Below are 18,173 nucleotides of genomic sequence, written 5' to 3'. Positions count from 1 at the left end.
CTCCTCCTGCTCCTCCACCGCCTCCTCCTCCTCCACCTCCTCCTGCTCCTCCACCTCCTCCTCCTCCTCCTCCTCCTCCTCCTCCCCCTCCTCCTTCTCCTCCTCACGGATGACCGACTCCTGCCCGAATACATTTTTAGCTGCCGTTTTGAAATTACTGTAATTTTCTGTGGAGAAAGCGGCTCCTCGCCAGCCGCCTAATGGCAGCCATTATGGGGTTTTTTCACCGACTGTGAGCGGCGGCAGGAAGTCGTCCGTCAGTCAAGCTGCAGGGCCGCGTGTTATTGATTAAAAAGCACCTGTTTTAGATCAGGATTGGGTTAATAGACTGTAACTGCAGTTCGGTGAACTCATTACGGTGTTTAGTGGGACGTTAACGGGTCCAGTGAGACAAGAAACACGTTTCCTCCCGCAGGTCGGGTTTTGTGATTTCAGCCCTGGAAGCTGGATTTTTAGTGGGTGGGTGGGTGGGTGGGTGGGGGTGGGGAGGGTGGGGGGCTGCTAAAAGGTTATTTTATATTTTATATTTTGGAGCATGCTTCGAGAGGACAGAGAAAGAAAATAAAGAAATCACTTACTTTTACAGACCCTGGTTTTCTGTCTCTTGGTATCATAAAAATTAAGTGAACAGTTGAACCAAAGATTGATTTTTTTTTCTCTTGGAGAATCACTTGAAGGATTTTTTTTTTTTTTGGCAGCGCGAGGAGTTAATAGATTTTGGTGTTTCTCAAAAACAAAATCAGATCTTGGAATGTTATCTAGTGACCTCCTCAGTGTTGCTCCTGATGAAAAGAGAATAGCTCCGTGTCACAGTGAAGACCAACCAAAGACACCAGCAGAAGCACAAACACTAAAAAACACAGGAAAGTTATTACTATGGCAACGGCTACCGCTATGGCTACGGCTACGACTATGGCAAAATACGTTTTTAAATAAAGCACCATGTTACATTTTAATTCAACAGAGTTACTGCGTTACTTACTTAACTCACTTAGCCTGGTGCTATCTTTAGCTTCACCATTTCCATAAACTCCAGTTTAATGAGGAGTTTCAGGATGAGCACCTTAATCCCCAATGGTCTCGTTCATACAGCAACATGAAAGATGTCAAACTCTACGTAACGTTAGCATTAGCCTGTAGCCAAAGTAGCTCATATTAGCATTAGCATGCTTTAAAAGCAGTTAGCATGTTTGTGGTTTATGTACTGCTTCTCATTGACATTAGATGTTTAATCCCTCAATCCACATGCTAATATCAGTTTATAGAGCATCTTCCACCTCTAACATCAGATTATAGAGCATTTTCCTCTTCTAAAATCAGATTATAGAGCATCTTCATCCTCTAACAGCAGTTTATAGAGCATCTTCCTCTTATAAAATCAGATTATAGAGCATCTTCATCCTCTAACAGCAGTTTATAGAGCATCTTCCTCCTCTAACAGACGTTTATAGAAAATGGTTCTCCTCTAACATCCAGATTATAGAGCATCTTCCTCCTCTAATATCAGATTATAGAGAATCTTCTTCCTCTAACATCAGTTTATAGAGCATCTCCCTCCTCTAACAGCGGTTTATAGAGCATCACCCCTCGAACATCCAGATTATAGAGCATCCCCCACCTCTAATATCCAGATTATAGAGTCATCTTCCTCCTCTAACATCAGATTATAGAGCAACTCCCCCTTTAACAGCCAGATTATAGAGCACATTCCTCCTCTAATATCAAATTATAGAGCATCTTCTTCCTCTAACATCAGTTTATAGAGCATTTTTCTCCTCTAACAGCGGTTTATAGAGCATCTTCCTCCTCTAACATCCAGATTATAGAGCATCTTCCTCCTCTAACATCCAGCTTAGAGTGTTTTTATGTTCACGATAAAATTTGCTGAATCACAACATGATTTCATCGTCATGTGATATAAACTCACCAAACTGTTCTGATCTTTGGAATCGGTCTGTGGAGAGCAAACACTCAGAGCTTATATAAACTGAGTGACAGGCAGGGCACACACACACACACACACACACACACACACACACACACACACACACACACACACACACACACACACACACACACACACACACACACACACACACACACACACACACACACACACACACACACACACACACACACCTCTTCATTCAAAGGGCAGAGCTCTCTATAGAAGGAAGGATTGTGCTGGATCGGAGGGAGGAAGGCTGGTCAGCACTATGAGTCAGGACACACACACGCACGCACAAACACACACACACACACACACACACACACACACACACACACACACTCAGGTTGTGGCGTCGCCATGGAAACGGACGAGGTGGTCAGCGTAAAACAGGAAGGACGCCACCGGACTGCTAATGCCAACGAACTGCTAATGCCAACGCCCAGACGGGGGGCTGGGGGGGGAGGGGAGGGGAGGCGGGACTGTCCTACCACCTATCATTAAACTTTGACCTTGTCGCTCTGGGTTTGCTAATAGATGCTCTTTGAGTGATATTTGACCTTTGACCTCAGTCCAGTTTCAGTCCAGCTGCCACCTGCATGTAGAGACGCTTTCATCTCAGTGTGAGCAGGTTCAAAGTTGACTGTGTGTGTGTGTGTGTGTGTGTGTGTGTGTGTGTGTGTGTGTGTTGTGTGTGTGTGTGTGTGTGTGTGTGTGTGTGTGTGTGTGTGCAGTGGCTCAGCAGTTCATTATAAAGTGACAGACTGATGCTCATGGAAAGAAAACGCAACGGGACTCGTTCGGACCAGCAGGTGTGTTTATGTTCTGAGCTGTTTTGAATCAGTTCTCAGTCCGGGTCCGGGAGTCCGGGAGTCCGGGAACCCCTTTAGAGGACCAGAGGGGCTTCAGGCTTTGTAGATACACCTGTAGTCTTGGGAGTATTTGAAGCTGAATTAGATGTGATCTTTCTTGCTTAGTTTTGAATCAAATGTTGGAAACTTTCCCTTCTTTCGGTCCCATCAGCTCAAAGCTGCTGCTCCGTTTGAGGCCAGTAACTTCCTGGACCAGCGGGGGGGTCGATAGTCCACCAACCGACCAGACGGCCTGTTAATAAAAGTTAATCAATGACCAGATGTAAAACAAACTATTTGCCAACAGCAGGCATCTCTCAGGATTTACTCAGAGAGATTACCTCAAAGAGTTTTGTTTTCCTGAAGGTGAACCTCAAAGCTTTTGGATCTTGTCCAGAATCACACGAGTTCAACCTCTGGTGACTCTGAACTGAAACTGAAAAACCCAGAAAAGAGTTTTTATGAGTAATTTATCTGCTCGCTTTTAATGTTTCATGAAATCATGAAAAATATTTAGTATCTTGCAATGGTCAACAGGTATAAAAAGGATATTACACTGTACCTGTTCAATCGTGACGTTTTCTTGACATTTTACTTCTTAGTTCTTCCTACTAAACAAAACCTGAGTCAACTTTTCACCAAACGGAAATGAGTGAAATTTTACTTGAGTGTTAGAAATCAAATTTATGACAAATTTATGGATGAAATGTAACATTTTAAACACTTTTTGTTTCATAAATGTGTGTAAAAGTGATATATTTATTTTAACATTGTTGCCCTAGTGACGAACGTTGCCATGGTGATTGTTAGCGTTAACGCTGTCGATAAGGTTTGTGTATAATGAGTCGACTAAAGAGTGAAGGTGGGATCTACGGGACTAATACAAGATACACTTTCTCTCCATGTGTGAAGGATGGAGATGAAGATGGGATACAGCCCCCCCACCCCCACCCCCACCCCCAAAAGTGAATGCACAGAGCGCCACGGTGACAATTAAGCAACATGTTTATTGAAATAAAATCTTTTTTTTTAAAGAACTGTAAAAAACAAGAGCAAGACTGTACATTTATTCCCCGGTGACGACGTGGGTGACAGAGAGCAGGTGGAGGTGATGGAGGCAGAGTTGATATGAAGTGTGACGCCCGGCGTCTCGAGTGTTAACGGGATGAACGTTAACCCGGCAGGAACTCCGCTAACGCCTCCAAACAAGGACAACAAATCCTGCAGCTTCATGTTCAAAGTGTACGATGGCCGAGACAATGGGAGGAAACAAAATTATACAAAAAAAAAAAAAAGGTGAAGCGAGAAGCGAGTGAGTCTTTGGTTGAGATCATCAGACGGTGAGTCTCTTTGAAGCAGGAACACAATGCAGTGAAACGTCTTTGGTAAAGGTACGGTATGTAAGATTCACGTTGCATTGTTGGCAGCTGGCTGGGCACAGCGTTAGCACGTGCTGCTTCCACTTTGTTGTTTGACTTAAAAACAACTAAGTTTAATGTGGCACAGCAGCAGAAGACAAAACAATCGGGTCAGGGGTGTGTCTTTTCCAATATTTGGTCAAAACATACTGATCTAAAACAAGTTATTATACGTGTAATGTAGACAAAGCTTCAGTGCTCGAGTTAAATCCTCACAGTCCCTATCAAGCATTGCGCTAAAGTTTTCAATTAAGACCAAATGTATTTAAGTTGCACGACTCTTTAAATGAGGCATGGGATATTTGTATTTTAATCATGAATTTGCTTCATAAGAATCTTTTACATGCGGACACTGGTGTGCTGATAAAAGGCTAATAGCATTAGCAATCATCTATTCAGCCTTTTGAAATTTAACGCCTCAAATAGAAAGAATTTAGCTTGTTTTCTTTGGGTCCCACTGGAATCTGGTCGTCTTCCAACAATTTGGAAACTTCTCAGCCAAAGTAACTCTGCACTCTCTTCTGGGACAAAAGCGGTATTACGCGCCGCCACGAGTTAGCTAACGAAGGACGATTGATTCCATTGTTAATGATTCCTTAAAGGAACAGCATGTAAACTTTAGGGTGGCAGAGTCATTTAGTTTTTATTTAGAGTAAGTTAGACTAAAGGCAGGAGAGTCTGGTGCTCGCCCGTTAACATTAGCGCCCGTTAGCGTGCTAACTCCTACCAACAGCAATGAGACGTCAATAAAATAATTATTGTGTTTTTAATTTTGCTTTGTATTAAGTTAAAAATGCTACATACTGTACCTTTAAACCCAAAATAATACATAATATTCCACCTTTCAGCTCACACATGATGCACACAGTCGATGTAGCAACATAAAAAAACATCAGATGAAAAAACACAAAACATAACAGAAAAAAAAACATCTGACATGTCGTTCACAACATATATGTACAGTCACCACGACACCTCGATTGTCTCCATGGTTTTCACAGTGCACGTGACATTTTCCTGTTTCACAGCCGCCAAGTTCGTGAAGTAGCCACAACATTTCAAAATAAATGAATACAAACAAAATAAAACTACATCCACCCCCATTGTACATTAAATAGAAAAGAGCAAGGCACTCTGGGTAAAGCAAGGTGAAACCGGGCGCCTGGAAAATTACCTGTCATTAATCTGTGCAAACAATTGACTTTTTAGCCCCGGTGATTGGGAACACGGCAAAATTAAAAGTCGTATTTCAGCCAACCTGACAAGGAGGTGCAGAGGTTAAGAAATGGTTGTATTTCGTCTTAGTGTACCTTTTCCTTCATTGCCTCGTTTTTACAACCCCCACTCCCTCATCGCTCTAATTCCCCGTCTTTCTTTCTCACTACTCGCTCCCCGACCGAGCTGCTGAAATTACCTTAAATTGGTCCGACCTGGATGGAAACACTCTGAAGTGCTCAAGAAAGCCAACACACACACACACACACACACACACACACACACACACACACACACACACACACACACACACACACACACACACACACACACACACACACACACACACACACACACACACACACACACACACACACACACACACTCACACACAGGAATTCACAGTCACTCTTTGTCACACTTCAACAAGCTGATCCGGCCGTAAAGAGCAGCTTTAAACCTCGAGTCGGCGGCTCTCCAGGACAGAAAAAATAAAGAAAAAGAAAAACACATTCAGACTTAATGAGGACGTCAGCGCGGATCTTTCAGAGGATTGAAAACACTCATGAATTATAAAGCAGGAAAAACTTATGAGCTCCTTCATTTAACCCGCCATGAAACGGTGGAACTGAACACAAATGAAAGAAGTGAGGAACACGGAGAGGTTAAGTGTGGACTCGTCTGGGACGTCCAATATCAGCGGTGAAGTGACTCCAATAAGTCTCTACTAAATTCACACAATGTGCTCCGATAACAGATACTCTTCATTAAATACTCCAGAACTCTGAACGCAAAGGCTCAACGCGAGCATTGTTCTAATGTCCATTTCATTAGGTTTACTGTCACCAAAACATCACCTGGTAAATATTGGTAAACTCATATTTGGTCTATCGCTCATAGAATCCTTCATATTTTTGTGCATTTTCGGGGCGGTCCATGTTTGCAGTTGAAAACCAAACAGAACAGAACAGAACAGAAATGGTGAACAAAACCAAACGATAAAAGAAAAGAAACCCCCACAGCGTTTGGAGGTGGGTGCTGTGCAGGGTGGGTGGGTGGGTGTTTGGGTGGTGTTAGGGATCAGTGCACCTTTGGTGGAAGGGTATCGGCTGTGCCAAATAAGTCCCGGCTTGACTACCACACCCGGTTGGTCCAATAGATGTTCCTGGGGTACACTGCCGTGTTTGCGTAGTCTCCTACCTGTTTGTTGCTGTATTTGGGAGGGTTGGCCTTGTAGCTGTAATCCGAATATTGGTCGGAGCCTGTGGAGTTGTTGTCGCCCGTCCCTACGAAGGTGTTGGTGGCGGGGAGGTCCTGAACGGCCTGGTGCTTCTTGGAGGCGGAGGGCGACTGTGGTTGAAGCTGGATTGATGGGAGCGGGGAGTTGGAGCGGTAGTGGCGGCCCAGGTCGGGGCTTCCTGGTGGGTAGTTGAGGGGCAGGTGGATTCTGGGACTGTCGTTGACATTGTCGTTGATGAGATTGAACTTGAGGCCCTTCTGTAGACTGGCCTCCTCGTCCTCCTCCAGCGGCTTTGCTGGTTTTGGAGCTTTGCCCTTCTTGCTCTTTTTCCCTTTGCCATTTTTGGGGCCCTGCTTGGGAGCATACAGGTCCTTGCTCTCCTTCTTACCGGCCTGATAGCCACTCTTTGTATCTTTCTGCAGCCGGTGTCTGATGACCACCACAGCCACGATGACCAGAATCACACCGGCGATACCGGCGAGGCTGCCGTACAGGATGTTGCTGCGCTGACCGAGGGCGTAGTTGGGATCTCCAGCAATATCCCGGTCCAGAGGGGTGTAGAGGCTGTGTCCAACCAGCGCCTCGATGAGAGAGACATTGGACTTGGTGTCATTGACAAAGACATGGACCAGGGCAGTGGTGTGACGTGGAGGTTTGCCTTTATCGCTGACCTTCACTACCAGCCGATGTAGCCCGTTGTGCTTGCTTTTAAACTGCTGAGCCAGTGTGATCTCCCCGCTGGTTGGTGAGATCTGGAAGAGGCCGAATGGGTTTCCGCCCGTGATGCTGTAGTCCAGCTCAGCATTGAGCCCAGCGTCCATGTCCTCAGCCTCGACCACCTCCACAGGGGTGTTTGGCTGGGTGCCAGGGGGAAGATGCTTGAAGGAGGAGTTAGCTGGTTTGGTGATGTAGGGAGCATTGTCATTATCATCCAGAACATTGATGGTCACACCCACATAGGAGGACCGGGGTGGATCGCCTCCGTCGACAGCCTTCAGGCGGAAGGTGTATGTGCTTTCCTTCTCACGGTCAAAGGATATGCTGGATAAGATCGTTCCTGTGCCATTCTGAATAACAAACTTGCCGTCATCTGGCTCCACGAACACAGTCACTTCGGAATTCTCTCCCTTGTCGGCATCAGTGACAGTCACAACACCGACAGGATTGAGTGGAGGCATGTTTTCGATGACCGAGAAGCTGTAGCCATTCAGCATGAATTTTGGGTCATTGTCATTGCGGTCCAGGACGTTGATCACCACTGTGGCGGTTCCAGTTTTACTGGGAACGCCCTTGTCAGCAGCTGCCACACAAAACCGATACTGCTCGGTCTCTTCCCGGTCCAGCAGGTTCTTCACTCGAACCTCCCCTGTGTTTGCGTCAATTTCAAAGAGCCGAGTGGCAGAAAGCTCCACGATGCTATAGACGAGCTCTGCGTTGGTGCCACTGTCTGCGTCCGCCGCCACCACATCCAGCACTTTGTCACCGGGTTGGTTCCCCTCCGCAAAGTCCACCTCCAGCAGCGCGGGGGAAAAGGTGGGCGTGTTGTCATTCACGTCTGTCACCTGAACCTTCAGGGAGTTGGTGCTGGACAAAGCTGGGTTTCCAGAATCCACTGCAACGATTTCAATCCTGTAATCCTTAACGCGCTCGTAATCCAGCGGGGTCGTAGTCTGAAGGAAATATTTCCTCTTCCGATCATTGGCCGACTCGCTGGCAGGTCGGAGCTGAAATGGGACGTCACCCGCAACCACGCATGTCACGACGGCGTTCTCCCCCTCGTCACGGTCCGAGACCTGAACCAGCGCCACCGCTGAGCCAATGTGCGTGTCCTCAGAGATGTTGGCGACGCCGTTCTGATGCGTCACCAAGCCAAAACCACGGATCTCAATGGCCGGTGCGTTGTCATTCTGGTCCTTGATGTTGATCGTAACCATGACCTTCGACCCCTTGGAATTGGGTCCGCGGTCTCTGGCAACCACAAAGAACTTCAGGAAGTTCTCTTGTTCTCTGTCAATCAGATTTTTGACGTAGATGATGCCAGTGGAACGGTCAATCCGCAGAAGCCTCTGGACGGTTTCCGACGCCTGATGAAGGCTGTAGTCGATCTCGCCGTTGGTGCCCGTGTCGGCGTCGTTGGCTCGGACCTACAAAGACAGACATTGACAAGTTACGTATTTCCTGTTTCTTTAAATGCAACTAGCGTTTCTTCATAATGTTTAAAAGAAGTTTCACTTCTCATCAGAGGCTTCATCAGTCCGGACTAACCTAGTTAAGGGACTTTATTTAGTTGGCATTTGACCCATTCTATTTATAGCTGGCCACATGTGAGGGGCAGTGGGAGGCCAACTGAGCGTTGGGGGATTAGAGGCCTTGCTTAAAGGCTGAAATGGGGATAGTGGTGGGGTGGCTTTAATTTTTCACATCTCCTGAAACTGAAGAAGAAAAAATTAACCCACTTCCACCCACAACGTGCTTGTTATTGCAAAAACATCAATTGTAGATTTCGTTGAATAAAACAATGGTTCTTGTGTTGCTCTGCTTGAAACGTGATGGAAATACAAAATAAAGAGTGCAGCCGCTTGCAGCCAGATCTCAGTCAATCTGCAGTCAAATGTCACTGGAAGTCTGAACGTCCCACGGCCCGTTATGATCTCACTGACGGTATCATGATTATTGTGCTCCCTTGACTAACAGAGAAGTCATGACCATTGCTAATGTAACACTACAAAGCCCGTTATGTTTTTCCTGGGGGGTGGGGGGGGCATCCGGTGTGTGAAACATAATAGATCGAAGACCAAAGCTACACACACACACACACACACACACACACACACACACACACACACACACACACACACACACACACACACACACACACACAACAACAGCTAACGGCCGTGCAGCGGGTCGTTGGCGTCTAATGGGCAGATGAGTGAATGTTAATGTTCGTCTCATTATCAGAAAAGCCCCGGCTCCTCCGGGCCCATTAGGACAGAACGACGATTAGAATGACGAGGACGAGCCGGTGTGAGCCACAGTCCAGCTCTACACACCCAAACCCAAAGTAAATGGAGGTAATTAGTCAATTAGGGGGTACAAGCAGTCAGCAGAATATCACTTAGATATTGCAGTCATTGGGAAGGCTTTTCCATCCACGCCTCTAATACTTTTTAATTGTGTCGATGCCATGGCTGCTGCTCACAGATGTAGGTCGCTGTGCAGCTCCACATGAACTAGTTGTTGAACAGCTGATTTAAACGTCCCAGGTGCTGCTGGTTCAGCGTTTGTGTGGCCTCACCTGGGACCTGAGGTAATGTAATTAAGTTTTTTTTATATTTTAAGGCCATTATTCCTTTTAAAGCTGAGCTCGAGCCAAGTGAGCACTCAGCAAAAATAATTCTGCTAAAATGCAAAAAAAAAAAAGAGAAAAATATTGGTTTAAACAAAAGCAAGAAGAAGAGAAATCCTGGCACAGAGATAAGATGATGTGAGTCTTTTTAAATAAGCAATAAAACTTGTCTTGTTTGGGCCAAGGACACAAATCTGTTGGAGATTCAAATGGCAACGCCAATGATTTTAAAGTAATGGTTTGACATTTGGAGAAATGTTCTCAATCACTTCTTCATGCCAAGTTTTAAGAGACAATACAGGATCGTCTGGAGACTTAATGTGAAACAACAGTAAGAAGGCAGCGAGCTGAGCTGACTGAGCTCGTCCAATCCAAATGCAGAATCGGTAGACGGCTGAATGTTGGACGAATGTGATTTAAAACAAAGACTGAGAACTGCAAAGAAACATTAGCTTTTCCATTCATAAATATTAGAAGCTGTGCAGCCGACAGCAGCTGATAACGGCGGAGGAGCAGGTCGTCTGTTCGTCTCTTCAAGGAACCAGCAGCTTCAGCCTGAAGTCAGTCAGCTCAGCTCGGCCTATTCTTTGCATGAAGACGGAGAATTACTGTGCTGACTCGTCACTACAATGAATATGAAACTGCTGTGCAACTATCAATCAATAAATCCATCAATCCATATCCAACCATCAAAGCCTAACTAGCTTAGATTGGCTTAATGTTAAAAAAAATTGTATTCTCTAATATTTGTATTGTTTTGTACAGTTTACATGTATTTTATCGACAGGATTTTTTCCCGTTTTGTTGTTCCAACGACAGACAAACAACAAACAAACAAAAAAGAGCAAATGAAAACAACAATTAAAGGGCCAAAAGTGAATGTTGTTGTTTGGTGGTGTAACAGGCTGCAGTGGACTGATGATCTGAACTGACCGGCTGCAGCTTCAAAACCATCCTACAGACCAGCTCCTAAAGGCCTGTAGGCCAAAAGCATAAGACGGGTATTTACGCACACGTCTATTTACGCGGTCAGTGGTCAGCTGCTGACGGGGGCGGAGCGGCTCTGGCTGGTGACGAGGGTGGAGCGGTGCTGCTGACGGGGGCGGAGCGGCTCTGGCTGGTGACGAGGGTGGAGCGGTGCTGGTGACGGGGGTGGAGTGGCAATGGTGAATGGGGTGGAGCGGTGCTGGTGACGGGGGTGGAGCGGTGCTGGGGACGGGGGTGGAGTGGTGCTGGGGACGGGGGTGGAGCGTTACTGGTGACTGGGGTGGAGCGGCGCTGGGGACGGGGGTGGAGCGGTGCTGGTGATGGGGGTGGAATGGCACTGGTGACGGGGGTGGAGCGGCGCTGGGGACGGGGGTGGAACGGTGCTGGTGATGGGGGCGGGGGCAAAGCCGCACTCTCCAAGGCCACCACATCATGTAAACACGCTTTATCTCCCGGTTAACCGTTAACCAGCCAGACTGTTTACAACCCTGGGAAGTTCCATCGTCTTGTAAAGGAGCTATTAGCGTTTATTCCAGGAGGAATCAGATCATCCATCACAGTTTAAATCCTGTCTGCTTTGTTGTTGGATAAATTACAATATAATTACATCCTAGTGCAGCCTGGACTCTTTTCATCAGTTTGGGCTGCCTGAGCTTGTTTCCGGAATAAAACCAATTTTTTTTAAATGATTCTTAATAGAAAGCTAACATTAGGTAACTCATCACAGTTTAATAACCTCTAATGTTTAATACAAACAGGTTAATAAGTGATATATAAAGGTAGAAATGATCAATTAAACTTGAAGATAAGTTGCTGATTCTCACATCAACAGAGTAAAACAATTTCAAGCATATTTGGTAATTTCTTAAACACATGTCAATGTTTTCTCTCGATTGATGTTGGAAGTGGGTGGGGCTAATTTACAATCCAGTGATGTCACTGGGTTAAAGGACCAATCAGGTGCAAGAGCCACATTTGAATCATGAAGCCAGGAATGTGTGACTCTGAAGAATTTGTCATTTTTGTTGTAAAATGCTTAATTTCTGATGCATAAGGCAATAGTTTACTTTTACTTTCTGAAAAACACCACAACAACAACAACAATAATAATAATAATGTTTATTATTATTATTATTATTATTATTATTATTATTATTATCATCATTATTATTATTATTATAATGAATTGTATGTGTATAGTGCTTTTTGAGACACGACATCATCACAATCATCAATTTAAAGCATTTTGTTCAGATTTATGAATAAAAAAGCAAAACATGTTTTGTAGAGTTTAATTTTGTCAGTATATATTTTTGGTTCCTGTTTATTTAAAACACTTAAATTCAAGATTACTAAGATATCTATAAATTAAAAGATAATAGGTGTTTTTATTTGCTTGATAATGAAGATTAAAGCCAAAAAGTACAAGACTGTCAAATTGTATTTATTTTCAAGACTTTTCAATGGACTGTATTTATTCATAATTATGGAATTCCAATGAAGAGACGATACACAAGCTTTAAATCTCCTTTTGATTCTATTAATTCTTATGTGGGTCTTTTTGAGATCGTTTCGATAAAGAAAGGAAGGTCAATGTTCCCCTCTACCTAAAGTTTCTCAAAGACTTTCAGAGTTTCTCCATTGTTGGACAAATATGATGATTTGGAAGCTGAAGATCTCTAAAATTTCAAACTGCAGAATGACGATAAAGGTTAAAATGTTCTTAACGCAGCAGCGGTGGAGGCGGCGGTGCTCCTTAGAAGAGCGAGTCAGGGGGTGGGGACGGACATTTCTGCGCTGCCATTGGGCGGTTTAAGCAGGTCAGGGCGGCGAGCCGGCGCCGTCCCGCCGCCTCGGCCTCAGCGTCGCTCCTCAAACGCTCGCTAAGTGAAATGAATTCTGCAGCTCTCTGAAACGCAATGAGCCACATCCAGAGCAATAATACCAATAAGCCGCGTGGATAATCTCATGACTGACTCAGATTAAGTCATGCACGGCGAGCCGGGAGCCCGGCCGGTCGCTCAGCGAGGGAAGAGGAGGATGACACGCTGAGCTGCGTTTCCACGCCGCTCGGAAACATTTCTGGCAAGGCATTTGAATTTATGAATGAATAAACCGACGGAGGTTTGGCTTCACGATGGCGGCGGCGGCGCTCAGCTGGGAGAGCGCCTCGACTTCCAACCCCGGAGCCCCGGTTTGACTCCCCGTTTAACTCTGAGGGTGTTAATATCAAATACATGGAACTCAATACAGCTTCCAGTGGTGTGTGTGGGTGAAAATGATTGGAGCCTTCTGGAGCAGTAAACTGCAAATAAACAGGCAACAGCTCCTCTGGTCATTCACTCAATATACAACTATGTCATAAGAATATTTTAACAGTTGTGACAAAAAGGGAAGAAAAAGAGTAATAATGAAGGAACCTGAGTGACTGTGAGTCGGTTCGTCTACGTACATTACGAGTGATGAAATACCTTGAATGCTCGTGTCGAGTGTGTAAACACACTTTGTATTCTTACATTGGACATCGTCGATAAAGACGGAGTGTAATGCCTCAGTCGACCCAGTTGTTCAGTCGAGTTTAGAGAGAAAAGCTCGCCGCTCTGTACCGGCGTCGTCTCCTAGCGACGGCCCTGTGGCCGCAGGGGTCAAAGTAGAAGTTGAATCAGTGGTTAATATGTGACGCCCTGCGGCGCTCCCACGGCCCACTCAACTCTCTGACCCTAACCCTCTGTACGGTAACTGAGCAGGGAGAACGCTCCGTCCAGCTCCGTCCAGCCTCGCCGTGTGGCGGACTCCCTCCACACTTTACGTCCTGGCGCTTCTTTTAATTACGAAACCTGAAGAAAAGGTGTTTTCATGAGGCTGTCAGCTTCCTGCCGCTCATCCTGACGTCGCCCCGGGCAACGGGGGAGTGTCCTTCCTGGTCTTTGAGGCTGCTCGCTTCAGGGGACACCTGATCCTCTGCCTCCTCCGCCGTTCACCACTTCATCCAGCTCCTCCTCCTCTACCTCCACCTCGTCTCCACCAAGGCCTCCTTCTTCTCCTCCTGCCTGGAGGACAAACTTTCTTTGTCCATTTCTATCTCTCTCTCTCTCTCTCTCTCTCTCTCTCTATGAGCTGAGATAAAGTGGTGAAAACTATCGTCTGCAGTTCAGCCTTTCAGCCGTTCACTTTGTTTTCTCTGATCATGTTTTTCCTTGATGTTGTTGTTTCTTCTGCTGCCACCAGATCTGACGTAATGTTAAAATAATAAAGTGAAATACGATCTGCTGGCATCACAAGACGAGGACATGTAGAACATGAGGACAAACAATTGGCTACACATTTTTACTTTATTTTTTGCAAGATGTAGATGGTGAATGTTGATGTTGCAGTAAGAATTAATTTTCAATGCATCAAGGAACCCTCGTGAAAATAAGAGGGATGACTTTTGTGTTTTGCCAAAGAAAACCATGAGCCAGAGTCATGAGCCAATAGCTGTGAGTCATTTCTTCATTCTGCTGCTGGACCTCAGCAGTGGAGACGTACAGACGGATGAATGGACACTAAAGCTCTATTGCACGTCTCCAGCTACTCTACAATGTGGAGATTCGTATCGTCACTGGACTCACGATACGATACGGACCTCGATACGTACAATACACGAGAATTTGTACTCCCATATAAAGCCTTCATATCAATAACAGTATTGAAAATATCTTATAATAGGAGGTACATTAATCATATTGGCCCAATAGTTGAAAATCCATTTGATTGATTGTGATGTTCTTATTACTGATGCTCTGATGCTAACGTTTCTGCAGGTGAACGGGAGTACTGCATCGCGAGGTGGCAATGTTTGGAAACATCTTGTGTTCTGTCCATTTCATTACTCCAAACTCCTAAAAAATATCTTTCTCAAGCCAGACGTCTGCTTTTAAAGATGAAGGTGTTGATTATATCTTCCCGACATTAAATTCGGCCACCAGAAAACCTGCGCTGCTCAGACACCTGCTGCGACGACTGGGCGGACTGGGCGGACTCGGCGTCCGCTGTCAGAAGGGATCGATATCGGCAGCTGGTACAACAACAATAAATGTCTGTGGGTGTTTTCCTCTATTGTGTTTTAAGACATTTGGTCCCTCATCCAAGTAGCTTCTGACAATAAAGTTTTTTTAAATGTCCAACTTGGTGTTTTAACTGGTGGCTGCCTGTCTCTGAGTTTGACCTGTGATTGGACACCCTAGATTCACCCTCGTTCGACTGTAAGTCAGATAAAGAAAATGGACGTGACCCACCTGCAGCACCGAGTGTCCCAGCGGACTGTTCTCGGGCAGTTCGGCCTCGTAGTGACTCCTCTCGAACTTTGGCGCGTTGTCGTTCTGGTCGGTGACGGTGACCCTGAGCAGAGCGCTGCTCGCCCTCGGCGGCCGCCCGCCGTCCACCACACGGATGTTCAGGTCGTACGAGTCCTTCTTCTCGCGGTCCAGGTTGCCCATGACGACCAGCTGGGGCAGCTTCTCGTCCGAGTCCAAGGCGACCTGCAGGTTGAAGAGCTGGTCGGCGTCCGGCCCCGTGCTCAGCGAGTACTCGGCCACGCCGTTGGCGCTGGAGTCCCTGTCGGTGGCCATGGGGACGGCGAAGTGGGCGCCGATGTGGGTGTTCTCGGGGATGGACAGGGTGAGGATGGGCGAGGAGAACTGCGGCGTGTTGTCGTTGATGTCCAGCACCTCGATGCGGCCTTCGATCAGCCGCGGACCGGTACCCAGCCCCTTCACCATGTCCGTGATCGACACCTCAAACTCCAGGAAGCATTTATCGCCCTCGAACAGGTTCCGGCAGTCCTTCAGCGTCTCGCGGTCGATGGGGATCTCGGTGGTGTAGATCTCCCCGGTCTTGCCGTCGACCCTCAGGTACGGCGAGCCCACCTCCAGCTTGTAGAGGTGTCCGGTGTCGGGGAGGCCCTGGTCCGCCGCCAGGCTGCCGATCTGCGTGTTCGGCGGCTGCTCCTCAGGAACCCGGTACAGAATGTCGGTGGGCAAGGCGCCGCAGGGCGCCAGCGAGACGACGACCAGGAACGCCACCACCTCCCACCTCAGCGCCGCCATGTCTCGGCCAGACGCCACCGTTCTGAGAGAGAGAGAGAGAGAGAGACAGCAACCAGATCAGCGGCCATCAATCATCCCGCACAGTGCAGAAGGAGCCACATTTCACTGGTGAATAACAAATAATACGACATTTAACCACGGCACTGATCAATAACATGTACAGGTTCCTGCGTTTCTGTCCAGTTATAATACATGAGGATGTCAGAGGAGCGTAAGTGACCCTCAACAATAATAACATCAAGAACTTTCCAAAAATACAATAAAGCAGAGAAACAGAGATTTGTGTCCAGATACGAGTCAAAAAGGACTTCTGCTGTTCGACCGTCCGGTCGCGGACCGTCCGGTCGCGGACCGTCCGGTCGCGGACCGTCCGGTCGCGGACCGTCCGGTCGCGGACCGTCCGGTCGCGGACCGTCCGGTCGCGGACCGTCCGGTCGCGGACAAGGCAACCTTGAACCTTGACCGTCCGGACAAGGTTCGACGTTTGTCATATGATCTTCTCAGCAGCATCGATAATATTGAAGATTATGTTAGAAAAAAAAGCAGAAGCACTGATTTGGGATTTTTACTATTCCACAAACATACAATTAAAATTAATGGTCATTACAACTACATCACAGGAAATTTTTAAATAAAGAGGAATGAAAATACTTTAAAAAGCTGTCATCCTTCATTCATTCATTCCTTCATTCATTCATTCATTCATTCATTCATTCATTCATTCATAACGATTCATAATGTAACATTTCTATCAGAAGATTGCATTTTTCGTCTTTCATTCATCGTGTAAAAATGAACTGCTATGTTTGTAGAAGAGGTTGTTTTTTAATCTAATAATTGCTATATAGGTGAAAATTACTCACGATAAAAAAAAAAAAATATAATAACAATAATGTGTTTGTGTGTGAGTGTGTGTGAGTGTGTGTGAGTGTGCGTGAGTGCGTGCGTGCGTGTGTGTGTGGAGAGCAGGGAAGCGTCGCAGAGTGATAACTTCCTCTCCGACAGGAAGATGGACCGGCGAGACGCGGCTCACAGTCACAACGCATCGCTTCAAACTGATTCAAATGAAAACGAAGAAGTTTTGTGGGAGTCACACTGTACTCACTGTACTCACTGTACTCACTGTACACACACTGTAATAATAATAATAATGATAATAATAGTAATAATACATTTTATGTATAGCACTTTTAAAAACACTCAGACGCTTTACATCATCATAAAATCAGCAAACCCACTGTACACCCACTGTACACACACTGTACACACATTGTACACACTGTACACACTGTACTCACTATAGACGCTCTGCACAACATTGACCGTGACCCTCATCTCTAATTCCTCACATTAAAATCACTTTAAAGTTCCTCGCTGGCTGCTGGCAGCAATAATCCTCCAGTCTCACTCGTCAAAATGTCAGTTTGAGGAGGAAAATACCATTTTCATCAGTTTAAAGGAATAAAATCCAACATGTGGCTGCACGAATAATAAACTCAATAATTCAACACATTTTTGATGTTGTCTGACTTTTAATAGCAGCTTTACGGCTCGGAAAGGAATTAATATTGTATAAGATAATAAGACTGAAAGCTGTTTTTATCTGGACTCTGCAACAAGTAACTGAAGGCAATTGTGCATATTTAATTGTTGTGCTTGTAATGATAATAGGCTCAATTTGAGGCCAGTCAAGTCTTTTATTAAACCACTGAGACGAGATCTCAGGTGTGGCTGAGTATATGGACATAAAATAAATATTTCTCATGAAGCAGCAGCTCAAACAAACCAAATATAATCATAAATACAGGTTTGTGAATACATTAATTAACATACTACACTGAGAACCAGGTTTTTGTTTGTATTTTACAATTCAAATCTAATTGTTAAGCTTTTTATTTTTATTTCTAATTGAGGGAATTAAACCACTTAAATGAAAATTATCAATCACAAATACGTATTTTCTTCATTTCCAGGCTCTTAATGGCGAAAGTATAATGTGAATCTCAGTGGGAAGTCGTGCAGCGTTACACCCCTGAGGAAATGTTCTTATGTGTATTTTACAACATGTAAGTTCATAC

At 45.6% G+C, this 18,173-nt stretch overlaps 1 protein-coding gene across 3 annotated transcripts in view; it reads right to left on the bottom strand.

Moving 5' to 3' along the window:
- pcdh1b (protocadherin 1b) overlaps positions 1-18,173 on the bottom strand; it is a gene marked incomplete at its 3' end in the record, with an annotated part of 189,058 nt that overhangs the window by 157,251 nt on the left and 13,634 nt on the right. For 2 of the 3 annotated variants that reach the window (XM_080465686.1, XM_080465685.1), the window contains exons 2-3: positions 15,286-16,117; positions 6,633-8,816 (exon numbers count right to left, since the gene is read on the bottom strand). In XM_080465686.1, the coding sequence (XP_080321812.1) occupies positions 6,633-8,816; positions 15,286-16,095 (2,994 nt within the window). In that variant the 5' untranslated portion in view covers positions 16,096-16,117. Of the gene's footprint in view, positions 1-3,793; positions 8,817-15,285; positions 16,118-18,173 lie in introns of those variants that run through there. The other variant, XM_080465687.1, reaches the window with a different exon arrangement.

Source organism: Lipophrys pholis (assembly GCF_963383615.2).
Source record: "Lipophrys pholis genome assembly, chromosome: 6".
In the NCBI taxonomy this organism is placed as follows: Eukaryota; Metazoa; Chordata; class Actinopteri; order Blenniiformes; family Blenniidae; genus Lipophrys; species Lipophrys pholis.
Note: the sequence above shows the minus strand (reverse complement) of the source record. Positions and strands in the feature narration are given on the sequence as shown.